Source organism: Ambystoma mexicanum, chromosome 3p, assembly GCF_040938575.1.
Source record: "Ambystoma mexicanum isolate Mex_15411 chromosome 3p, UKY_AmexF1_1, whole genome shotgun sequence".
In the NCBI taxonomy this organism is placed as follows: Eukaryota; Metazoa; Chordata; class Amphibia; order Caudata; family Ambystomatidae; genus Ambystoma; species Ambystoma mexicanum.
The window spans coordinates 1,040,825,696-1,040,852,305 of record NC_090925.1 but is presented as its reverse complement, the minus strand read 5'-3'; the positions used below and the strand labels follow the sequence as shown (position 1 = coordinate 1,040,852,305).

Below are 26,610 nucleotides of genomic sequence, written 5' to 3'. Positions count from 1 at the left end.
AAATTGCCATGAAGTAATTGCTGTTGTTGTAATAAAGTAGAAACATTAACATTAACATTAACAATAGAATAAAGTATTTATAGTTTCAGATATTGTTAACAAGCTCCAAAGATATTCTGTAGATAAATAAAAATAAAAACTACACACAAGTATCTACATTTCATAAACAAAAATAATTACAAAAAATGTAATAACAGTTATTATAACCCTGAATTTTAATTTTGACAGAGAGGTTATGAAGGGTACAGCCCCACCATGTTTTGGTCCCCATTTAAGTGCCAGGCCTTCTTCACATGTGCCCAGTGCAGGATACCATTGTAACGTGAACCCTACACAATGAATAAAAAAAACGGAATTGCAGTAGTGATAAATCAATAAAGGAGGTGTGAAAATAAGATCGTAGCGTGTGCCAATGATTGGTAAATGCTCTTACCTCTACGTGGATTCTACAAGAGACAATTCAAATACTGATCAGTGAATCCCCATAACCCTTCCAGATGCCAGGGGAATGGTTGCACGGGGGCATGACAGGGGTTCTCGAGGTGCACGAGTGGCACTCCAGAGAGGAAGTGGCAATCTGTAGGATTTCCAGAAAAGGTTTTGAGTATTCTGCGGGGTGTTGGGGGCTGCCCTGGGTCACCGGGCAGCCCCGTACTCAGGTCGGGGGACACCCGACAGAACACACTGGTGCGGCCCGCATGCCGCAGACTCATGGGTGGGGGTCACCCCACCCGCTCCGGACCACAGGAGTTCCACACGTGGCCGGGGGCACCCGGCTCACCACGGCCCCGCTCTGGGGGCACCCAGGCCGGGGTCGCCTCCTCAGCCCGCCTCACATGGCTGGGGGGGACACACAAGGACGGCGTTGCCCGGCAGGGGCACCGTCTGGACAGCGTTGCCCGGCAGGGGCACCGTCCTCAAGCTGGGCTCCATCCTTGGGCTCAGCGCCTGCAGCGCAGCACCAGCATGGTGCACCAAGAACGACGCTGGAGCCTCGATGGGAGTGACTGGCGAGCCGGAAGCGGCTCGCTGGGAGCTACCATGCTCCCAGGTCCCAGGAGGGGTAACATGCAACAGGGGGCTTTATTTATTGACATCACACAGGTTCTAAATGGAGTTTTGAAAGGATAAAGAACTCATGTTTGTTTCTTTGCTTCATTGTCAAGAGCACTATAGGGCTGATGGTGTGGGTGGAAAAGTGTCATTAGCAAAATCACAAACCGTGTAGAGAACAAAAGCCATGACTGACCTTAGGAAAATGATGCTTTGTTTGAAAAGAACACAAACATGGCAGGGTCACTACTGTAGTAGCCAACCGGGACACCTGCATAACATTGAGTTGCTCATGGGGCTGGCAGTAGTATGTGCTCGGCTGTCTCTATTTACCTTTCCAGCACAAAGATGCTTGTGTTGTGGAGTGGGCAGAGCCTACAATTATTGAGTATGGGAATTCAGGACCAGCATACACGCCCTCAGCACTTGAGGATTTTCATGGACTTTGAGGAATTCGAACATCCACACGGGGTGAGTGCGCTCGCCTGGGTTTTTTCATTTTTTAATAATGAAAAGGAATGATGGGAGACCAACCTCCGAGGACTGTGTGAAACACACGTGAACCCGGGTCATCCACTACCGGCTGTCACTCCGCTGCAAACAACTGCTCAGGTTGGCTTTCCCTGCACTCTGTGTGCTTTTCCTTCTGCTGCTTTGCCGTGCTGGGGGAGAATTATGTAGAAGGTGTCTTTGCCTTCTCCTCTTATGGGCCGAAATTAGCCTGAGGTCAGAGAGACACCTCAGTGTGCTAATTGGGAGACTGGTGGCCCCAACCAGTCCAGTTGGTGGCCGTCATTTGGCCTTCTTTGTTGTGGGGGCAGGTCAGGAAAGTGTTACCTGCGCCAGCCCCTTCCTCAAGGTCCATGCACCCGGTAGACTTTGGCTTGGTCACCTCCCTGCAAGCATTGGTGCAAAGGAAACCAGCCGTTTGGCACTTGCTCCCTTCATTTCCACAGCCCGGCTTATGTGTCTGGGGCTTCCACCTCTGAGCCCCAGTGTATTGATCCCCTGTATAAACTGCATTATTCTCGGGCAGCTGGAACTTGTCGAGCATTTATTTTTTTGTTAAGGAAATGTGTGCCCGTGGTAAGGAGATTTTGCAGTAATTTACTGAGACAGTGAGGAGTTGAGCCCTATTTGTGGCTGTGCAATGAAGTCGTTTTAAGCCTATTGGCGGTAAAAGGAAACATACGGCAGTGCAGACCGGCAAGTGGGGCTTTCATGTCTCCATGCTAAAAGTGTACAGAGGAAGTAGCCCAAGGCAGCGCACTCCTGTTTAGCATCTGTTGGCACCTGATCACTGGACCGCTGGATAGGTAAAGTTTTCAGTTTTAAAGCTCCCTTGGTTAAGGGGAGCAGACTGGAGCGAAGCAGCAAGTGGGGGCTTATATTTTATTGCACTAACTATATCCTTTTGCACTAACCGTATTCTATGGCGACTATATTGGTGCATGTGTGGTCGGGCGAGTGGGGGGGATGGACTAGGGCTGCTCTCTGAGCTGTCGGGCGTTCCCTGGCCGCCCCTGTCCCAGTTTCTAACTTGGTGGTTTGTGCTTAAGCCCATTGCCAGCAGCTGAGTGAGCTTAGTGTACTTTATGTGGGACTGCTGCTGCTGCTGCCGTGGCTTTGCCACGCAAGTCTTGGGGCGAGAGCAGTCAGCTGCCTGTTGCATGCTGTTGGCTTCTCCAGGAGCAATTGTAAAGGGTAGATTAGTGGCTAACCACTATTGTGTTGATTGATCCCCTCTTTTATCCATATTAATTTGTATCATCGTCATTCATGGTTTTTAAGTACATATAGTTTCCTTTTATTGTATCTACTTTGATTATTGTTTTATAATGACCAAGGCAAGAGCTGATTCCCCAGACCATAGGCAGGTTAGAAAGTCAAAATATAGTACAAGGAAGTGTGAAGTAAATTCCCAGCATACTCTGGACCAATACCTTAAAGATATGGCTGGGCAAATCAAGCAAAGGTTATTTGTTATGGAGAAAGCTATTATGGTAGCAGCCCATGCGTTGGAGGGATCAGGGGGTGTGTGGTCGGATCCTTAGGTATGGAAAATATTGCTAATCTCAGTCTGGATTCAGTGGACTCAGTGGGTATTTTGGCACCCTTAGGCCCCAGTAGGGGATATGGTCATTCCCGAGAATGGGATTGGTAAACAGGGTGGTAAGCATCCCTGTATTAACTTGGGTCCACCAGATTTGGAGGAGATTGATCAGGTGTGCCACCTGCTTCCATTTCCACGGGTAATACAGTTCAATTGGCTGAGGATGTTAATATCTTGGAAGACGTTTTGGAGGGAAAGTTGGGTCCCATTTTTGCTCTCTTGGCTGAGCAGGGTCTCCTGCTTTCTGAAGGTTTGGCCGAGTTGGGTGAGGAAGTAAATGATAAGAAGCTTGGCCCTATCCTCTGTATTTACAGACATTTAAACAGGGAATCATGAATACTTTGGTGATCATGGACGATTCCCTCAGAAAACTGAGGAAAAGCTTTGCTGAATTATCATCTTAAGTTTCAGGGTGGTCATTTCGAGTTGGTGACTGATTATTTGGGGTATGGGAAATCTGGCTTTATCCCCCATTGGTGGTAGGGGGCCAGTAGGTGAATCTTACTGGCCCCCAGTGTGTTCATTGGGGGCCAGTAAGTGATACCAAGTGTGTTAATACTCACCAAGTAATCGGTTCCATGTGATCATAACAAATCAAATAACACATTTAATGAAAAAATATCGAAATGTTTTTGCTTTTAAATTTGAGGAGGTCCACTCCCTGAGCCGCCCATATCCATAGCTTTATTACCACACCGCAACCCCCACCCCAGCCAGTTTATTCCCTTACCCCACCCCCATACATACTTTTAACAGAAAATGTTGTGTTTTTCGTTATTTAGGGTTTGCTATAGAAGTCATTTGTTAATTGTCAATTTGTTAACATCACTGTATACCGTAGTAATCCACCCATAGCTGGATGAGCACCTATTGGAATGTATATGCCCTGTGGATCCTCTATGACCTCCACGAACCCTAGCCACTCTTATTGGGGTCATACTCAATACCCCTGTCTTGCCTAGATGTTGCTCAGAATTTAATAAATCTTTGATCAATAAAAAGAGTCATTGGGTCAAGATGAATTTGATAGAACCCAGCATTATCCCATAGGACATTTTAATGGGCACCAGGGGTAGGGTGGGTTGGATATACTGACAAGGCTGTCTGGGAGATTGTATTGTGGTTACTTTCTTCTGATAGGTCTTTACAGAATTCTCTGGTAACCTCCAATCTCTCTTGGGTCCTAAAACCAAATGGCCAACCACTCCTTAGTAGACCCGTTCTATTGCCATATGTATCCACCGCCTGGGCAACATTCCAGTCTTGGTAGCTCTCCATTGTTTGAAAAGAATGTTATTAAAGAGGGTTCTTGAAGAGACCGTCTTGTCTTGACCGACTGGAATAATTGTCCTGTTTCAAGGAGGTGCAGAGTGGCAGGGGAGTATCACCAATAAAAAAGGGAACGCAGCCATTCCCACATTCAACCAATTTGAAGTCCTGTCTAAAATTGAGGAGACAGATATTCGGAATGTTCTCCTATCTTTCTCCTTGATAATTCTGTATGTAGATGTGGGGGATCAGGGTTCTGGCTCGGTTGGGGACACAAAGTTTAGCCCTTATTTCATTTCTATCATGAAACATTGCTTGCACAAAGGCAAAACATTATTAACTCCCTCATTTTGAATTTTGTGCAAGGGTTTGAGGTAATCTTATTGCAAGACACCTCGATGATGGAGTCTCCACTTTTAGATGTATATGTGTCCTACACCGTCCCTGCTTGCAAGAAAAAAAGGGAAGGAGCTTTGGGGATTTAGCTTTATTGATTAAGGCAGCTATTGATTGTAAAGTGGTTTGTCTCAAACCAATGTAGATTGTTTGCAAATGCTCACACTACAGTTGAAAAATGGTGAACCAATTGTAATTTAAAAGGTTTATAAAAGTCTGCACAATACTGATACTAACAGGTTGTCTACCTTCAAACATTTTATGGAGGAACGTGTTTTACCTGAGTTGAAATCAGGTTCCTTGTTTTATTAGGGGGTGATTTTAATGTAAACATGGGTAATGGTACTTCAGGTGATTTATTTCATCTACTGGAAGATATAGTTCTGGAAATTGTGCAACCCCAAATGCAAGATTCCTCAGTTTGTGCCAAGGGTTTACAATTCTTTTCTTGGCTTTGGGAGTGGGGTGGCACACTTTGAACGGAAGAGTTATTTCGGATATTCCAGATCTCCCCACTTTTAGGAACCATCAAGGTTCATCCACATTGCTTATTTTTGTCTCTGTTAGACATTGGGATCGGATTGAGGGGTTTGAAGTGATAGGAGATTATTGCAGGGATCATTATCCAATACATTTGAGGCTCTGAGTTCCATTTGATGTTCATGTTGATATAATTAATGTTCACTTATATTTTGCAGATGTCAATCATGCCTGTAAAAGGAGATTAAAATGGAACAACATTTTGGAGGCTAATGCACAACATACTAGAACTGCTCAATAAAGTTGGACATTTTAGGGTGCAGTCTGATAGTCTACAATTTTATTGAACTCATGTCTACCTCTTCAGAGTGTTTTCAGCATAACCTTAAGGCCAGGAGCCTATAAAGAAGGGCTGGTTAAATGAAGCTTCTTAAGGCCTTGAAATCTCCTTTAAGGTCAAAAAGGGAAATCATTAAGGCCAAGCCCACTATTGCGAAACTCTTGCTTGTTGAAAAGAAGAGTGAAAAGAGTTGGCATGGGATGATCGGTTAGAGGAGGGTTCTTCTAATAATTCGAAGACATTTTGGGAGTTTATGTCTGAGGTCCCGTCTTACAAGAGAATAGGTAGGGCGAGGGAAGCTCATGTGGATGCTAGGGCTTGGGTTAAACATTTTTCTTCTCTGTACAAAGGTCCCTCTGAGACATTGGGGAGGAATGACCCTTCTTCTGTTTTGATCTTTACTCTGGAGGAGGTTGCCATTGCTATTAGCAAGCAAGTGCCCAATCGTGCGCCAGGCCTGGATGCCATCCCACCCGATCTATAGCAGGGTGTCATAGATCTTTGGGCGCCCTTGCTGACTCTTTCGTTTAATGTGATCTTAGAGTTTGGATGCTATCTGCCCTCTTGGAAGCATGCAATTATTTTCCCCATCTTCAAAAAAGAAGATTGTGCCAGACCATCTTCTTACATGCCTATACCATGGGTAGAAAGGAGGTGAGGATGCTATCCAAAGGGGATATAATACCTAGGGTGTAGGAATTTGATTGATTGGGCATTCGTTTTTTCTCTTCAGTTACAGGTGTGGCTCATTTAAAGAAACAGAAAATTAAGATGAGCCAATCACTGGGACGGAGGGGTTTGTCATGGTTTATGGCAATGTGCCAAGGTCAACTGTTAGGTATATCGATATTGATATTGATATTTTATTTCTATCGCGCTCATACACATGTGTTTCAGAGCGCGGCAAGGGAGGGGAACAGGGGGAAACAGGGGAGAAACAAAACAACGATCTTACTAGGCCCAGTGAAATTGAGAACGCACAAGTGCATGGGAGAGAGGAAGGGGAAAAGTGCAGGGAAGGGGGGAGAAGTAGACAGTGCAGAGCAAAAGGAGAATAGAAATAAATACAAATAAATAAATAATAAAAGCAAACAAAAAAGTGGTAGTGCAGCCATCAAGTGGCAAGTGCTGAGTTTATGGAAGCAGACAGGGTAGGTCAGATAAGTGCAAGGAAGGAAGAGGGGGGACTGTATGGGTACAGATGCAGACCCCAGTGCAAGGGGTGTCTCTGAGGCAGTGCGGGAGGGTGGCAGGGTGAGCAGGTATCTGGGCCCAGAGCACAGAGGGTGGCCAGGAGCACGGTGCCAAGGGAGAACAGATCAGCAGGGGAGTGGGGGAGCAAAGGCAAAAGCAAAGAGAAGGTCTTGAGGTGCTTCCGGAACCAGAGATGGTTCTCCTCAAGTCTTAGAGTGGCAGGGAGGCTGTTCCAGAGGGAGACCCCAGCTGAAGACAGCGATCTACCCCCAGCTCATTTCTTTGATAAACGACTGACCCTGAGGGAGTTAGAGGAGAGAAGAGCTCTTGAGGGGAGGTATTTGCGGAGGGATAGCTGAAAGTATTTTGGACCCAGGCCCCAAAAAGCCTTGTGGACAATGCAGAGGGTTTTGAATTTAATCCTTGCATCCACTCGGAGCCAATGGAGAGATTTCAGAGCTGGAGAGATAGGATCCCAGGGCTTGAGGCCAAGGACAAGTCTCGCAGTCCTGTTCTGGAAGAGTTGCAAGGGGCGGAGAGTAGAGGCAGGTAGATTTAGAAAGAGACTGTTACAATAGTCCAACCTAGAGAGAACCAGAGCTTGGCAGACCATGAGCTTCTGGGGAAGGAGAGGAAAGGGAGAGTACCTCTGAGGAGGTGCAGTAGGAAGTTAGACTTTTTAGAGACATCAGAGATGTGGGCAGAGAAGGAAAGTGTGGAATCAAAGATGACCCAGAGATTCTTAGCAGTGCAAGTGGGGGTAGAAGGAGGGCCAAGGGAGGCTGGCCAGAGAGTGAGGAGAAAGGATGGAGAAGGTGTGCCGATGAGGAGGATCTCAGTGTTGCTGGCATTCAGACAAAGATCATTGGCGGAACACCCATCTTGAATGGCAGTAAGGCAATCAGAGATGAGAGACGGGGAGGAGATGGCCGAGGGCAGCATGAGAATTAGTTGAGTGTCGTCAGCATATCACTGGAAATTTGAGCAGAAAATGGCAATGCAGTGGGCGATATTTGCCATGTATTGGTTGAAAAGCCAGGGCGAGAGGTTAGACCCCTGGGGAACACCACAAGTAGAGAGGAAGATAGATGATAGGAAAGACCTCAGTTGGACCTGGGAGGGTCGATCAGAGAGGAAAGAGGTCAGCCAGGCCAGAGCCTGATCAGTGATACCCAGGTTATCGCGGATACGGTTGAGCAGGATGGTATGGTTGACCGTGTCAAAGGCAGAAGAGAGATCAAGTAGGAGGAGGACAGAGGGAGTGTTTGAGTCAAGGTTGGAGAGCAGGTCTTCACGGATGTTCAGGAGAGCGGTTTCCTTCCATGCTTCTGGCTGCTCTGAAGCCAGACGGGTGGTCGTGGAGACAGACAACAGGACCGGAATGAAGGTTAAGCTGGGAGATGGCCAGCTTTTCCAGGAATTTGCCCAGAAAGGGAGTAATGGAAATTGGGCGATAGTTAGCAGGACAGGAAGGATCAGCTGTGGGTTTCTTGAGAAGAGGACTCACAAGGGAGTGCTTCAGAGAGGAAGGCAAGGATCCAGAGGCAAAGGAATGGTTGCAGAAATCGGCCAGGGCCAGAGCGAGGGTGTCAATGTGGTCCTTGTTGGTTTTAGAGGAACAGGGATGAACCTGTTTTGGCGAGGCTTTCATAGATCGGACTTGTCTAGCGACCTCATCAGGGGAGAAAAGAGGAAAGGACGAGAAGGGGTGGTGGGGTTACTGAAGGAGGGTCAATAATTACAGATCGTGAGGGGAGTTTAGGGGATAGGGAGGAGAGGGTTCGACAGGATGTCCTGAGTTTTTTAGATAAAATGGGAGGCAAGGGAATTGCAGAGAGCCTGGGAGGCAACAGGAGGGGTAGAGACTGCAGCAGGGTTAGCCAGCTCCTTGCAGATTTTAAAGAGTTCAGCCGAATCGTTAGATGCCGCCGACACACGGGCTTGGATGTGGACTCTCTTCTTGGTGAGGACAGAGAGTCGGTATTGCCTTTGGAGCAGGCGACAGGCAGTTTGTCAGAGGATGAGCAGGAAGTCCTCCATTTCCTCTCAGCCGCCCTACACTTACGTTTAAGTGTAGCTAGGTCGGAGTCATACCTAGAATTGCACTTGGCTTTGGACTTCAAACGGATCCTCATGACAGGGGTAAGAGCATCAAGAGTGTCAGAAATAGAAGAATAGAGAAGGGACAGGACTGTCCCAGGGTGTGAGTTAGCCAGAGGGGGAGTGTGGGGAGAGAAGGTGGCAGCAAAAGCCTCAACTGACATGCCCTTCTTGAGACGGATGTCTGAGAAGGTAGATGGCAGTGTTGGGGTAGGCTTGGCTTGGGGGGAAGAGAGTGAGAGATGAGAGGAGAGGAGGTAATGGTCACTGCAGGAGAGTGGAGTAGTCAGAGAGATAGAGAGGGGGAGGCCAGAAGAGATTAAGAAATCAAGTGTGTGACCTGCAGAATGCGTGGGCCAGAGGGGAGGATAGAGAGAGAGGGAGAATCACAGAGGTCGCGAAAGAGCAAAGATGAGGGACAGGGAGAATCAAGGTGGATGGATGTTGAGGTCCCCAAGGAAGAGGAGTTGAGTGGTTGAGGCCAGGAGGGGGTAGGAGAGGTCCGCCCACTCTGCGAGAAAAAAGATGATTTGACCAGGGGTCCGATAGAGAGTAGCAATCGTAAGAGAGTGGCTAGGAGAAATAGAGAGCCTGCAGACAAGGCATTCAAAGGAGGTGTAGATCTGAGTGAGAATGATAGTGGCAGGAATCCACTTAGGGAAGATTAAGGCTACACCACCTCCGGGCCGGGTGGATATGGGGGTGGAGAGGATTTTGTAGCCATCAGGGAGGAGAGTGTCAAAGCTTGTGACAGAGCTGGCTGTGAACCATGTCTCAGTGAGACCGAGGACATCAAAGTCCAGTTCTTTGAGAAGGTGGCAGATGTCAGAGGAGTGTTTGACAGTGAAACAAGAGTTGAGAGTGGCAAGGTGAAGAAGGTTGACTGCCTAAAAGACCTTCCGGGGAGGCGTACAAATCAGAGGTATGCCCTGCGGAGGGGTGGAAGTAGCCTGAAGTGGGCCAGAGGTGGAGGAAGGAGTGGGCAAGGTAGCCGAGGAATGAGAGGAAGACGAAGGGACAGCTGGAGTTGAAAGGAAGTTGATGAGGCAAGGGAAACACCTATCAAAGAGGAGGAGATAAGCCTGAGGACCTTGGACCATGACAGTGACATTTAGATAGACATTTAGGATGACTCTAGAGGAGTCGAAGGAATCATGAGGACTTTCCAACGAGTGCCACCATTAAAAGGGGAGGAAGAGACAGGATGGAGCAGAGAGATCATATGAAGAGTCCATAGATCAGGCGAAGGAACGACAAAGAGGATGTCTGTGAGGGTCTGCCTGGAAGAGGCGCTGGAATAGGTATCAGCGATAGGGAGACCAGGGTTGGAGACCAAGATATCCTTTTTAAACTTTTTCTGCCAGACTTAGTGAGAAGGGAAGGATAATTGATAGCGAAACAGTTGGGGTAGATGGGAGAGACAGAAAGCGCCATGGGAGGGTAGATAGAGAGGCAGAAGGCGGATTATGCAAGTGCAGCTGTATGGAACAGTCACTGGGCTAGTAGGTTACAATCAATGGGCAAAGTTAAATGCAAAACACACCAAGTTCGAATTTCCAGTTAAATGCAAAATACACCAAGTTTGACTTTCCTGTCAAATGCAAAATACACCACGTTCGACTTTCCAGTCAAATGCAAAATACACCAAGTTTGACTTTCCAGTTACTTATAAGGCCATGTTGATACAAAATGTAGTTGGTAAAATGGAAAGGTGAGTACAGCAAGACTTCAGTTAGTACATAAGAGGGTGAACTGAGAGTAAAGGCTGGGATGAGAAGGTAACTAAGCCATGCTTGGTGAGGTAGGAGAGTCATGGTAGTCTAGCGATAGCAACCTGAGGAGGTTTAGGCAGTGGTAGAAGTCTCATGGCACGGGGCCTGTCAGCAGACAGGAAGCAGACAGGGGCCTTTGTGTGGGCCTTTAGTGCTCATGCCAGCTCCCGCCTCCCAGCTGCAGTTATTAACCTATCGAGACCTGGTAGCCAATGGGGGTGGGAGTCAGGCCAGACCAGGTGGAGAGGCAGTCACAAAGAACAAAGTACGGCCATCTTTGAGGGGCCAGGAACACACGTGCAAAGTGATGCACAGTAGTAGTGGAATGAGCCACAAAAATACACAGAAAAGGGTCCAAGTAAGAAAACAGCTGATCTTCAGCAAGCGCTGTGCCCCCAGTAGCAGAGGTGAATTTCCAAACCTCGCGGTCAAAACAATATGTAAATCGCAGTAAAATACCAACATTCCAATTTCTTACCCCTGCAAGGTCCAGGAGCAATCAGGAGGCTTGAAGAGCAGGGTGAAGGCAGGACAGCGTCGGAACAGGCTCAGAATTGAGCTATGAGGAAGCAGATAGTGAAAAGGAGCCCTCGGGAAGGATGGTAGTAGACTGTGCCTGCTCCCGCCTCCCGGCTGCAGCTATTGGCCTATCCAGGCCTGGCACCCAATGGGGGTGGAAGTCAGGCCAGACCAGGTGGAGAGGCAGTCACAAAGAACATAGTACGGCCATCTTTGAGGGGCCAGGAACACATGTGCAAAGTGATGCACAGTAGTAGTGGAATGAGCTGCGAAAACACACAGAAAAGGATCCAAGTAAGAAAACAGCTGATCTTCAGCAAGCGCTGTGCCCCCAGTAGCAGAGGTGGATTTCCAAACATTGCAGTCAAAAAAATATGTAAATCACGGTAAAATACAGAAATTCAAATTTCTTACCTCTGCAAGGTCCAGGAGCAATCAAGAGGCTTGAAGAGCAGGGTGAAGGCAGGACAGCTTCGGAACAGGCTCAGGATTGAGCTATGAGGAAGCTGAAGATTTATGAGGCCCAATGTATGTCCGCCACCACTTATGGAGCCACGTTGTGGGGTCATGTTGACTCCGCGGAGTTGCTAATTTGTGAAAACACGTTTTTTAAGCGGCTACACGGTATCCCAGGCTCAGCTCCTAATTTCGCAGTTCATAACGAATTGGGGGCAGGTTATCTTGAAGATGCCTGGCGACTTGCACCATTGTTTCATTGGTTCACACATGCTGCAACTCCCAGTTAGGCTTAACACACTTTGTTATAAACACCTTACTGAATAGATATGATTGGCGGAAAATTATATGGCTAATTTTTGTTCATAAACAATTGGCATTATTACAGGTCTCGGCACCCTTTCTTGCATGTAATATCTTTCAGTAGCGCAAAGAAATGCATTTAAGGCCCAGCTCATTCAAAAGGTGAGAGATCGGAGAGAATCACCAGAATTTCAGGTTCATGCAAATAGAACCTGCAGCCATCAGTCAGTTGATATATAACAGCCCTACCTTACTTGAAGTCACTGGAAGTCAGATAGGTGGCAGTTAACAAGAGCCAGATTCAACTGTCTGTTGCTTGGGGCAAATACAGCTAGCTGGACCGAGTTTCCTGATACCACTGGCTGTCCTCTTTGTGGGGATTAAGTTGAAGATATTTTGCACCTAATTCTGTTTTGTCCGGCCTACCAGCAGCATATAAGAAAGGTTACAATTATTCCTGTATTAAGTCATTTTAATTTTATACAATGTCGCCCCTACTCATTTATTCTCCTTTTGGCTAATTCTCTTTATATATATTGTCCCGGTGTGAGTTTTTTTAAAAAGGCTGTTTTTTAGTAATCAGCCGTGAACTGTGATATGTTATTTTATATAAGCCTGGAATTGTATGGCAATTTTTGCACAATGGAAATAGTTGAATTAGAGGGACCTGTTGTATGATCTGCACAATTTGCACATTTTGTACAATCAGAATGATGCTGCAGTTTATTGATTGTATTTGATGTGATTTTATATTGTATTGTAAGGCTTGTATGACCTATTGGTTGAAATAAAGTGAATGATGGTGTTGATGAGATTTAATATATTACTGTTAAGAGGTAAGATCGGCCTGGCAGGAGGAAACACCAGAGAGAGGGCACTTGCACTTTAACTGTGTCAGAAGATTTGTTGCACTCTATATTTTTTATCCAAAATATGCCACAGCCCATCATCACACTTTGCTGCGATATGGGTTTAGATGGTGCGGTCCTGCACTTATCTTTCTCTTACTTCCTGATCCTTTATTTTGGTCTGCAGGTGGAAGGTTTTTTATTAGTGCTATGAAAATAATTAAATTGTTTCTGTGTTTTTATGGTGCATATGTTTACATGTGTTCTTCTACATATTGATGATGTTTTACCACACATGTTCTACTTTTATGGAAACTTTGATTTTTATGAAATAAAGTATAGATTATCATAATGTAGGTAGTATGGACACATGTACCAATGTGTTAAGTGGGCCGGAAATACATTGACAGTGATATGGTACCTTGAAATAATTCGAACTGGCTTTGATGTGCGTGCAGGCACAAAGGAAACTGGTAATGTGTGTTACTCGATATTATTGACATGTATAATGTGTGTTACAAGTCATAACTGAAAATGCAAATGTCAAGATAAGTGTGCTCCAGAGGGCCTGAGCTGAAGTCACAGGCAACAGGCAAAGTGTGGAAATAGTTAGGGTTTCAGTGGAAGCAATACCGTGGCTTGGGGTCCACAGGGATGTGAATAAGGCAAAATCAGTCATGAAGTAGAATTCGAGAAAGACGAATACACTAAGTGATCCAGACAAGCAGAGCAGATGCCATGAGTCTAAGATATAGAATAAACCAGAATAAACTTTTTCCTGAACTTTTTTTCGAGTTCCTGAACACCGTCCATTACATTCCAACAAAGATAACACCAGAACACTTCAAGATCCTGTTGTATCCTGTATGTAGATCTTACCGGATGTTAATATGCACAGTGTTCCTCCAAAAGTGCTTGTGAATTCTACTCCGGTTATCTATGTGGGGGTCCATGTTTGCCAGAAACCTTGTACTACCCATACTAGTGCATTCCTTGAGGCATAAGAACAACCACACAATTCACATTTGTATGGCAGGGGATCCCCAAACTGTGCAGTATTTGCGGTACCAGAGATTGCATTGCTCAGTAATGGATAGAGTGTTTATGCCTAGGTGTGGGTGTGTTTTTTTGTGATCAATCCAAAGACATTTACATCGATGTGGAGACTAATCAGGAGGGACTGGTATCACATTAGGACAGATGTATAGTCAGTGAAAAAAACATTAGTTGAAGTGACATTACGGTGCCAATTTAATGCAACAAAACCCCTGAAATTTGGCAGGTGTTGGAAGCTACGGCATCTTAACTATGTGACCCCCATTGCATAGCCCCTAAGTATACTAATGACATCACATATGGAAGCACATATGATATCACTTTCGCCATCATCAGTGACATGACTAGGACAGTGGTTCACATGTGCAAGTAAGCGGGATGCAACATTTAAAAGTGTGTTCATAAATATAAGGGTGGATTCAACTGCAAAACTTGATTGGAGTTTGCGTTTACAAATACTGTCCATTTCCAGCCATGGTATTCCTACACACCAGAGATACTCTGTAATGAATGAGCATTTACCACGTTCAGATACTCTAGTACCTTTATCACTTTGTTCTAAAACCAGTCGCCTCTGCAAAGAAGACAATTGGGTAGTCCAGAGATTTATATCTGTCTTAAATGAGTGTTGTATGACTAGATTGTTAATACCTAATGCACGCTGGGTTCAGTACACATTTCCTTTTTCTTCTTTTTTTAAAAACAAGTGTTCATTTGTCCCTTATTTATTATCATGCTGACTTGTTTACTTCCTACCTATTCCTACATTAGACAAAGCATGCGTGGTAAGGCCACGTGTTTATGTTATTAATGATAACACATGCATTCCTGCATCAAATAAAACACAAATAGAATGTCTGCCACAAGATTTCACCTAGGGTTGCAGGCCCAGTGTGGCAACAGCCATTATCATATGCAGCCACCAGTTAAATTATTTTTAACATATCATTAAAACTCTAACCTTTGACTACTTTCCAAACCGTTGCATCCATATTGAGACAGTAAGCGCTTTTATGTGTACCCTGTTCTTTTTGTTTTTTTCAGGTCAATTTCCTATTTCAGGATTTGTGCAGTTGTGCCTCCACCTGCTATCTATTGTTGGCCTTTTACAATATAGGATTCACCAATAAATGTGTTATGTTGATAGATTGAAATATTGCATGGTGCCAACCAATTCTATATTTTCACAGTGAATCACACAGCTCTGTGTCCCAATGTTGGTGCGCCCCGTGCAATCTTCTATGCATTCATCGAATTGCCACACAATTTTCCATTTTTTGTACATCTCACTTTCTTTTTTCACTCTTTAATGGCGCTCCGATTTTTCGCCTATTCACTCACCGTGTGAATTGTATGTTCCATTTCACCTGATTGGTGACTTCTTTAGATACTTGTAAAGTGACTGGATTATAGAACCTTCATGGCAGCATATGTCCTGTATTCCTTGTTTGGCCCGAGATTAGCACATTTGCTACCTATAAGAGCCTGTAAGTGTATAATACAACGTGGCCTCCACAGCACGCACATCTTTAGCGAATCTCGTTATCTCCGGAGCAAAAAAAACAGACAAAAAACAATGTCCAACGTTGGGGAAAGCAAAAAGGGAAAGAACCATTGATTTTTTTAAAAACAAAACTGGACAGCACAGTCCCTATTGCATTGCTCTGGAACTATATTTTCAAATAGAAACACCTAGGTGAGGTTCTTTTGTATCCACTAGGCATAAGTTTCATTGCCAGCAGCAAATAGCAATCGAACAACTAGCGCGACTATGGTTGGCTCACCTAATTTTTCATCTCATTGCACTGCATGTTATTTATCGCGATCAAAGAACCACATGAGTTTGCAATGCAAAGTGTTCTCCTTTGGAGCAGTAATATAAAAGTTTGGGATTGATTCGCTTTTATTGTATATCGCGAATAGTACCAGCTCTGAGTGTAGCCTGTCAACATTTGCATATTTATTTCATACTATTTAGGTCTTGTTAGTGTGATATTGTTGACATTGACATGCATTTGCAGCAGCATTATTTGAAGTCTAATTAAAAATGCAATTTCTATGTTAACAAAATAAAACAAAATGGACAAATATCCACTGAAACTCGCATGTTGGCTGCTTCAATGACCACCAGCCTGGCTTTAGAGCATCCAGAGGTATGGAAAATGCTATTCTGAACACCTGTGAAGATCTGCTCTCAAATCTTGATTCTAACTCTCCCTCTGTCCTCATTCTACTCGACCTCTCCTCTGCCTTTGATTCAGTGAACCACAACACCCTGATCGCACGTCTCCATGATACCCTGGTCATCACTGATCAGGGCCTGGCATATCTAACCTCCTATCTCTTCGAACGCCCATCCCAGGTGGAATTGGGGTCTTTCATCTCCCCTATCACTCTCTCTACTTGCGGTGTTCCCCAGGGATCGAACCTATCCCCCTGGTTTTTCAATAGCTACATGGCTCTCCGGCCAATATGATAGCCACCATCCCCTCCAACTTTCTGTGTTACACAGATGACACACAGTTCTCCGTCCGGCTACCCTTGTCTTCTTCCTCTTCCTCACTCATACTGGCTTTCGGTCCGCAATTCAGTTGTGGTGTGCTGTCTGCCTCAATTCCAGCAAGATGGAGATTATCTGCATCGGGACCCCTGCTCCCGCCTTCCCTCTTTCTCTCTGGCTGGCCACCCTTGACCCTGCACCTCCACCTACCAGCAAGGCAAAAGTCCTGGGGCTCTTCTTCGACTCCACTCTCTCCACCTCGTCTCCCATCATGGACATCTCCAAAAAGTCCCACTACGAACTGCACCTTCTCAGAGGTATTCTACCTTTTATCATCTTTCCCCAGAGGCTCACCATCTCCAGAGCTCTGGTCCTCTGTAGGCTGGACTACTGCAACAGCCTCTTTGTCAACCTGCCCTCTTCTACCCTTTGTCCTCTTCAACTCATTCAGAACAGAACCGCTAGACTTATCCTTGGCCTTAAGCCCAGGGACTGCATATCTCCGGCACTGAAATCCCTTCACTGTCTCCCTGTGGCTGCAAGCATTAAGTTCAAGACCCTTTGCATTGTCCACAAGGTTTTTTGGGGCCTGGCCCCACTCTATCTGCAATGCTCTCTTCCTAAATACTCGCCTTCCCGAGCCCTCCACTCGTCTTCCTCCAACTCTGTGCGGATGAGACACTTCTCCAAGCAGAAACTTAGTGGGAGATCTTTATCCTCTGCAGGTGCCTCCCTCTGGAACAGCCTGCCTGTTTTTCACCGTCTTGAGCAGGATATCCTTAAATTCCGGAAACTCCTCAAGACTTTCCTCTTCGCCGCCTCCTTCTCTCTCTCCCCTCGCCTGCTAGCCTCCTCTTTCTGTTTGCTCGCGCTCTCTTATCTTCTTCTGATCAGTTTCGCTGATTGGCTGCCTGGTGCACCTTCACAGCCTCACAGGTCACAAGCCTTCCACGCCAGTTTCCTGCACTTGCTGCAGCACTACTGCACTTCGGTTACGACCCATGAGAGTGGTATCTCTCTGCAATAAACCATGTTCTGATGGGACTGGGCACACTTGTCCCTATTGCCACCCCCACACACTTCCTTTTGTGTTCACCTGCATAATCTCAATGTACCATACCTATTACGATTGTTTGTTTTGTCTTCCCTCTGTCGTTCCCTTCCAATGCATGGTTGCGCTTTGAAACACTTGTGTATGAGTGCATAATAAATAGACAATCAATCAAAAATCAATCAGTAGAAAACTTAGATCTCCCATGGTCAACAAAACAAGATACAAAGCGAACAATTATAAATGTCTTTCACTGGATAAATATTTTATCAAAACTATGATGTCATAACTTCTCCAAGGCAGCAATGTTTTCATACATCACACTTATAGAGTAATTTCCGCCATGTTCTATGCTCCGAATAATATGGCATCACGAGCATACAGTGGTGGATATTTAAGATTTGATTAAATACCATGAGATGGGATGGAAATATTTGAGCAGAATACCTCTGAATGATTTTCGCTATTACGTTTGTGCTCTTGTGGCCACATTACACAGATGATAATGTAATACAACTATAGAATTATTTAACAATAACAACAATTAAACCAATTCTGCATATCCTGCATACATGTCTTTTAATAAATGCTTTCTGCATATTTTAGCAAAACTATAACCTCATAACTACTCCAAAGGAGCAATGTTTTCATATAGTACAAATATAGAGTAATTTCTGACATGTTCTATGCTCCGAATAATATGACATCACGAGCATACAGTGGCGGATATTTATTAGCTGTATAAACATCAGAATATATGATAGACATTTCGAGCAGAATATCTATTAATTATTTTCATTACCTTTTTGCTCTTTAAGATACATTACAAGCTTCAAAGTATGGTATGCTATTATAGAATTACTGAACAGTGACAGCAATTAAAATAATTCTAAATTAAACAAATTATACAAACATTTTTAAAACATGTAGATCTTAATACATTTTTCAAACCTTAAAAAACACATACAGAAATATAATTCATTTGGCAAGGTCTTTTTTAGAAGCAAATCTTGAAAAATATGTGAAACTGTCATTAATAATGTTATTTGAAAGTTTCTTAAATATTTTTCAGAACTTTACTAAAAAAGGACATTTTGTAGAAACAGTAATATCCCAAACCCCACAAATTCCACACTTATGAAAAAATAGACTTGTTTTGTTTTGGCTAAATAAATTTAACTAGGACTAGTAAGAATGGCGTTTGGGGAGTAACGGGCCACATTTGAAGTAGCATTTCTTTCTATTTCCAAATTTGCTTTATATATGTATATATACAACTGGTCGGTGCAAGATCATGAAGTAATGCTGAGTTGCGGCACATTTAGTGCCCTTTTTATATATCTAAAGATTGTGTGTGTTATCCAGGCCTCAAAATGGGCACACACCACTAGCCACTGGTAAATGATAAATTACCCTTTCAGAGTTAAAAACGGTATGCAGTTTGCATGTTGAAAATTGAGTGGCAAATTACTTTTTATGCCTGGCTAGTAGCTTGCAAATTGAACTTTTAACCTGTGTGCTATCTCAAAAATGTATTGTTGCCTGTCCTCCCCATCCAGATATTGATCGGAGCGGAGCTGCAGACCTGGAAGTGACACTGGTGCAAAAGTTGGAATCCAAGAATGGCCTGTGGATTTCCATTGTGGGTTCCCCTATCAGAGGAGCCAGGGAGACCGAGGCCCTCCCCATACAAGCGATCCCGTGCCAGGATCTCAGCGCAAAACTGTTGTACTCCGGCATCGCATGTCTACCAGGTATGGGGGATGGGAGGTATGGATAGGGAAACACAGGGACGGGGTAGGGAACTTCCAGCAGGGTTATGATGAGAAGGTTGTTTTGTGTGGATAAGACAGAAAGAAAAAATGGAAAGGAACATACACATATCACAAATATATTGAAAAGAAAGAAGCATTTTCAAAGGGTCAAATAAATTATCACAATTATTTGGAACACATGAGGGAAAGAGGGGAGAGGAAGTAAGTGTTGCTTAATCTTAGGATGCAGAAGTGGATATAAACAGGAAGAAGTGTGAGTGGAAGGGCAGTTAGAGATACATAGTCACATAAAAATAGCATTCATGAAAATATATATAAACATAAATAAATTAAATGTGTGTGAAACAAGGACAGAAATATAGACACACAGGTATTTGAGACAGGTATCTGGAAAAGGAAGAGATAAAACTATAACCAGAAGAGATAGATACATCATAATACAACTTTTGAACAAAATACATACTAATTCAGTTCTGTTTCCAACAGGGAGCAGAGATAAGCATGGCAGAGCTGTAATCCAGGTGACCACAGATAGCACAGCATGGGCGGCGCCATGGTGCACAGTCAGGGAGGTGGCCCGACTTCTCCTCTACCTGTGTTCCATCCCCAGGTAAGATTTAACAAAAGCCTTCAGATTCTGGGTTGCCGAAGTCCCTTTCAAACGACGACAGCGAAAAACCCAAATTTCTAATAAGTTCAGCATTTGGGGAAATTGACACATTTTCAGATCGTTGTGTGAACTTTTTTTGGCTTTAGTGTATGCAGCTGAGAGAGAAAAATATGTATTATTTACAAAGGGTGACGATCAAATTAGTGCTTTGCTACAAATGCTCAAACTCTAACGGGAACACAGAGGGACCTGCATTCTCTCATGTTAATGACCATGTCACAGGATCTGCAAGGGTAGCTTTACTGAAGTGAGAGTGTGGAAACAAACACATCTAAATGTTTCAGAAATCTGATAGTGAAACACTAAGGAAACATACATCTTTAGATGATTAAGTGTGTTATTAGGGTCACCTATATATGAGATACTTCTGAGTGCATGCAGAATAGGGTGGGTTGAGGGGGGGGGGAAATAGAGAGCAACAAGAAGGGGCCAGCTCATAGGCTGGTGAGTATTAGCATAAAAGGGTTACATTTCTTTAACCTATTCCTGTCTGGAGGTGTTACAACATTTAATAATTTTTAAAAAAAAGTCATATGTGCCCCACGGCCATGGCACTGGATTGGCCCTTTGATATTTCAGATCTGGGCAGGGAAGGTCTTCCTAAATGGAAGAGCTTTAAGTGCTTTCCTGATCCTGAAATGGCTGAGTGCTTGACACATGTCCAGAGGGAGAGTGTTCCATGCAGTAGGCCCCACGGGTGCCAGGCTTCTGTTTCTGAAGTTCTTCCATTTGTAGGAGCTCACCTCTAGATTGTTTGATTTTTAGGAGCATGGAATGGATTTGGCGACATTGTTAGAAACATAGCAGGCCTTTCTCGTGATGCATATTTTATTTATTTTACATTTTTAAAGTGCTCACAAGGTACTGTTTGTTTGTTTTGTAGTTAGTTGAGTATTTATAACGAGCTTAAACACCCAGATGTTTCTAAGCCGGACCCGGGGATCGAACCTGTGTTGCTTCGTGTAGTCTTGCTTCAAAGGCACGCACGTTGCCTTTAAGCTATCCTCCCGGGACACATGAGCTTGTACTTGATGCAATACGGGCTAGGGAGCCAATGTTTCGTGAGGGCAAGGTTCAGGTTGGCTGCCCTGTCATGGGCTGCCTGCAGGCACGCAATTTCCTACATGGGTAGTCCCCATAGGAGGCTATTGCAATAATCAAGATTTGAGATCACCATGGCCTGGATAATCTGGATCTTGAATTTTATCACATGGATTGGGAGAAACCTTTGTACCTGATGTAGGAGGAGATAGCATTTTCACTCTCTGGCTGATATATGGTGTGAGAAGGAGAGGCTCTGGTCAGAGATGACACCTACATTCTTTCTTTCGCTGTTGGTGTAGGTGAGGGTCCCATCCACTTGGGCCAGATATTATAGAGCAGGCAGGTCTGATTATCTCCACTTATGAGAATTGCACGCTTCCCTTTGACACCCCTGATAGGTAAGAGGATATGCATTGCGTATCCAAATTAAGTTATGCCTTCAGGTTGAATCTGATCTGGGTTTCAACCACACGCATGTTGAAGTCCACTTGAAATGATTTTAAGTCATGGGATAGAAGCATGGTGTAGTGGTTAAAAAGCAAGAGAGGATAAGGCTGACACGTGTGGCATTCCACAAATGATAGGCAAGTATTTGGACCTCAAGTTCCTATTTCACCCTAGATGTATGGTCATTCAGGAAGAAGAGAATCCATTCTAGTACTGGGTAATTGATGCCTAGATATAGTGTCAGTCTCTCAAACCGGATGAAATAATCCACAGCATCAATGGCCTTCAATAGATACAGATGGATGACTGGTACAGGGCGTTTGGAATCCAGGCTTTAGAGAATCTTCTCTCTTATGCAGGAGAGTGGTTCCAGTGCTCCTCTCTGCGGGGAATCCTGCTTATTTGTCTTGGAGAATCCTATATTTCTCGCTGTGTACCTGAATTTGCTTTGTGATTAGACAGTCAGTCAATAACATAAAGGTACATTCTAGGACATACAAGTCGAAAAAAGATAACAACAATGCATTCTTCCATAGAGAGAGTGAGTGGTAGATATCTTTCTTCGGCAGCAGCCTCCACCTGGAATGGCCTTCGTAACCCTCTCAGTCTTGAGCAGTATCTCCTTAAGTTCTGGAAGCTTCTCAAGACCTTCCTCATCTCCTCTTCCTTCCCTCTCCCCCTTCCTTGCTAACGCCCCCCCACTGAAACAATTGGCTGCCTGATCCCTCATGAGTCCTACAGGGGCCAGGCCCCCCTTCAACCAGTCTGCCTCAGCACCTCTCCCTGAACAGACTTCTGAGTCTGGTTCACCCCTCCTCAAACTACCCGACCCTGCCCCCTAATCCCATAGCACATGGCCTCGTGGCCCCACCTAGCACTTTCCCCCCAGGTCCCCGCAGCACTTACCCAGCCCCTGCGCCCCTTCCCTCCTGGGTATTGGGTACCATCTCATATTAATACCCAAGATACCATTAGCCACTCTCTAGTCCCTGAATTCTACACGAAGGAAATCATTGGCACTTTCCCGCTGGTAGTGTACTCTAGTGCGATTTAGAATATCCTCTCAGATAACAGATAGGCAGCCATGTACAACATGAATTCAATGTGTGCATTTGTTTATAAGCGCTTCCCTGGTTTCTAGTTGATTGGGGGTCAATTTAGGGACCTTGTGCAGGAATACTGAACCCCTTGTGTGGCCCTGTCACTTTACTGTTTATGTTGCCCTTCCGGGCTGTGGTCTACAAACCCTTAGGCAAGAATCATTGAGGGCATGATTTTGTGCTGCATAGCCAGCCCTACCAGCTGGCTCGTCATTTGTTGGGTCAGTGCTAATTACATGATCTTCCTCCCTGGATGAGGACTGCTGGTACAATCTTTCTACTTGGTTCTGTAATCTTAGGGTGGGAACTGGGGGGCCAGAGTGGTTTTGAGGCCTGGGACACCTTTTCGGCCATGGCACTGTTAGGGCCAGTGCTTTCTCCATTTGAACGAAGGGGCCCCATCCTGGTCATAATGGTGCCCATCATGTTTGTAGGGGCATCGGGGTTCTGGTGGGCTGTTTCGTCTGGTGGTTGATCAGCTCCTGTGGCATCCAACCATCTAGTTGGTTACCCCTCCCCCCGCCCCCCCCAATAGCTGTCCCTCTCCCCTGAACTTTTATGAGAACCAGAAGCATTCTTTTTAGCTCTGCTAGTTCGGACAAAACAAGGATGCATTTGAATCCACTGTCCATATGTGCCCCCTTGGTATGCAAGATGAGTGGGCCAGATGGTATGATGGCACACAGAGGACTGGGACGCAGCAGGGGACTACTCCAAGGGCAAAGGTCTGACTCCTTCTTGTTTGGGGCTGGTCCTATAAGGGGGAGGGGGCTAAAGTGAGAGGTAGCGCATCGTTTTTCCGTCATGCCCTCGGTTTCAATGTTTTCTATTTTTTCCATGGATGCCGCAAGACTGTTCGAGCCTGTGGGGGATACCAGCATTTTATGGCCTGCTTGGGATCCTGGTAAAGTAAAGATCTCGTCATCCTTGAGAGCTCTCATTGGTCTGTCACTGATGTGCTGTCTCCGCCCCCACTCCGTATCCAATCTGGTGGTGCAGCAATTGCACTAATTGGAGGATTCTGGCCTATGCTCGCCAGCACTGATGTAAAAACAGGCACTGGGTCAACTCTGGCCATGTCGGTTGTGATTGGGGGAGGATGTCAGGAAAGATGGTGGCAGGACTGGTTGATAGACGATTGGTAGGAGGCCCTGACAGGGCCTCAAGGGCTTTGATGGTTGGGGCGGCTCCATTGCCCTCCCCCCTGCTTCCCCTTCAAGAGGCTTTTGCCCACCTGTCTGTGGCATTATCTGCAGAACTGTCTCTGATCAGTTGTTCAGGGCTGTGGGTGGCCGCTGTAGGTGTATAAATTGTCCCTCGACTTGCTGACTGGGCCTTTGCCTCCATAGGCAGCCTGATTAGTGTCAAGAAACTGGTTAATTTCCTTGATCAGGAAATACGCCTCTCCCATGAGTCTTATAGGGCTATGGGCTTTTGCTGAACAGCACCAGTGCCAGCGCCAGTCACAAACCCAGTGGCCCTGACCAACCCCCGCTAAGCCCTTGGCCTTTGCCCTCACAGACTCTCACCTGGTCACCTTGTTGGGTGCTTTGCAAGCAGCGTAATGCACCCACCAGTCTTGTATGACCACCTCCCCTCCCCCGATGGCACAGAACCTGTGGAAGCAGAACACCTGTGGCCTTTCCCCTGAGGGTTTGACCCTGGCGGGCCGGGTCCAGTGTTCAAAAAGAGTCAGGGACGCGGCCTCCAATTATCCCCTTATGGCAAGCTCTCGGATCCAAGGTGCGGGAGCGGAAACACCTGCACCCTTTTCCCTGTTACTAGTTTCTAGGTTGACTTCTAGTATTAGGAAATAAATGGGGCAGTAGTTGCAAAGGACAGCAGGACCTACATCTTGTTTCTTCAGCAGGGGAATAATTGAGGCTGCCTTTAGGTTTTACAGGAGTCTTCCGGTAGTCAGGGAAGAATTATATGGTGTTGCCAGCAGTGATGCCAGAGCAATTCACGGTTCTCTGGCCAGTTGTGCTGAGCAAGTCATCATTTGCATTTTGAAAATATTCAAGGTGTTTAGAGTCATCATCATCTCCTCTTCATTGATGGGCCTGAAAGTTGTTTGGGTGTGTTGGTTTTACTGCAGGGTGTGTTCAATCATAGAGTTAAAGAAGGGTGCCAGCTCCCCCGCTGTTGAGAACGCCTCAATAGTTTTGTTACTGTCTGAGCTGATGTGCAGGTGTAGGAAAGATGCCTTTTTGCATTGGAGGGTGTGCCTGTAGTCTTAGGTGTGGTAAGTTGTTTCGGCTTTGTACTCTGGCTTCAGTGATTTGGACACTTTGTTATTTCAACAGAGCGAGCCAGAGCTCAAACCTTATATCCATGTTTTGGGGGTAGCTATAATGGCCTACCACCACAACAATAAACATTTTGAAGTGTTTAAAGACTGACACATTTCATGCAACATAGGTTTTAAACAGTATGCAAGAGTTGAGGGATATGGTCCACTTAGGAAGCCATATATTTGCTTTTGTCATGGGTCTTTGGTGGGCTGAATCTTTACATGCCTTATCATCTGCAGGTCCCAGAGTGCCATAACACCATACACATGATAGCAGTTGCACATATTTTTTTTTTTTTTTTTATTTATTTATTTGATTTATATTTCAGGCCGAGACCTGTAATTTTATCAAAAAGATCTACGCATTTAACTCTTCAAGATTCTCCGGAGAGTTGGCTTTCAACAGATCGAGGTACATCTTTTTATAAACAATAGATACGTTTCCAATGTCATTGTTCCGATACTCCTTAGGTTTGTATTAATGAGGCGTCTTCGATAAGAAGAATTTCATTTATCTGTTTGAAAGCCAACTCGATTAGGTTTGTCATGGCCATTGTCCACCGCGTAGCTTCACCTGAGATCAATCTGTTCCATATGTTATCCTCTTCGAACATCCAAGGATTTGTAATCAACGGAGATAGATAAGTGATTCTGTTCTGTTTGGTGTATGGACAGTTTAAAACCAGGTGCCTAATCGTTTCCACGGTGTCCACATTTTTACATAACCTGCATGCTTGGTTTTCCACCAAACCACGGATGGCGAGTATTTGCTTTGTGTGAAGTGTATTTAGTCTCGCTTTCATAAACAAGTGTCTTTTTTTCTTTTCTGGAAATTTGCTGACGTATTTTATAGGTACCTTTAATTTGTTGCATGTAGGTGGAAGATGCTGTAGCAATTTGTTGTCTGCTGCTATTTCTATTGTTTTAATCCAGTCCATTTCCTGCATTTTCCGCTTGATTTTGTCTGGATTTTCTTTTAAATCTGTTTCCGTGCACATTATTTGCGACAGTCTTTCTTTTCTAGTTTCGGCCCAATTTCTAAATATCGTGCAATTCCCGTTTATCATTTCTTCTTTAACTACAGCGTAGATCGGGAGGGAGTCTGCCAGAATGATTTTTCTAAATAACCTCATTGCGCTAACGTCGACTATCGAAGCCAAAGACGTTAGCCCAAGTTCCCTTCTAATGGCCGCAATTGCCGTTGATTTGGGCAATCCCAAAACAGATCTCCAGACCATACCTTCTATCTTATTCCAAATGTTCTCCGGAATACAGAGAGAGGCTTCCATACCGCTTGTTAGCGAGGGCACTACTTTCATTTTATAGAAGTTGATTGCCGGAGTTAAGGTGAATTTGCCAAATTTCTTGTCTATTGTTCTCATTTGTGCTATCAAGCTCTTCACTTTGTCCCAGAGTACTGTTTGCATAGCTTTGTCTGTTTTTGTATTGTCTATTTCAAACCCTAGATATCTGATATTTTTTACTTTTTCAATTTTTATGTCGTCCAGATACCATGCCTCCTTGGTTGTTGGGTTCTTTCTATGTTTCTCAAGGATCATGATTTTTGTTTTATTTCTATTTATCTCCAGAAGGTTTTCATCTGTGTATTTTTTCAAGTTTGTTAATTTTCGTTGTAAACCCACTTTGGTCTGGTCGATAAGAATCACGTCGTCCGCATATAGGAGACGGGGAATATGAGTTTTCCCTAGTTTCGGAGGGAACGTTCTGATCTCATTTTCCGAGTATTGCAAATCTCCCAGAAAGGCGATAAAAAGTGCGGGCGCAAGAGGACAACCCTGTTTTACGCCTCTTTTTACTTGAATTTCCTCCG

The 26,610-nt window shown here is 44.8% G+C and overlaps 1 protein-coding gene across 1 annotated transcript in view; it reads left to right on the top strand.

Moving 5' to 3' along the window:
- The window catches only part of KIAA1755 (KIAA1755 ortholog), a 435,570-nt gene that overhangs the window by 141,791 nt on the left and 267,169 nt on the right, over nucleotides 1-26,610 (top strand). The window contains exons 4-5 of the mRNA XM_069652397.1: nucleotides 19,010-19,204; nucleotides 19,712-19,835. Coding sequence (XP_069508498.1) covers nucleotides 19,010-19,204; nucleotides 19,712-19,835 — 319 coding nt within the window. The remainder of the gene's footprint in view (nucleotides 1-19,009; nucleotides 19,205-19,711; nucleotides 19,836-26,610) is intronic.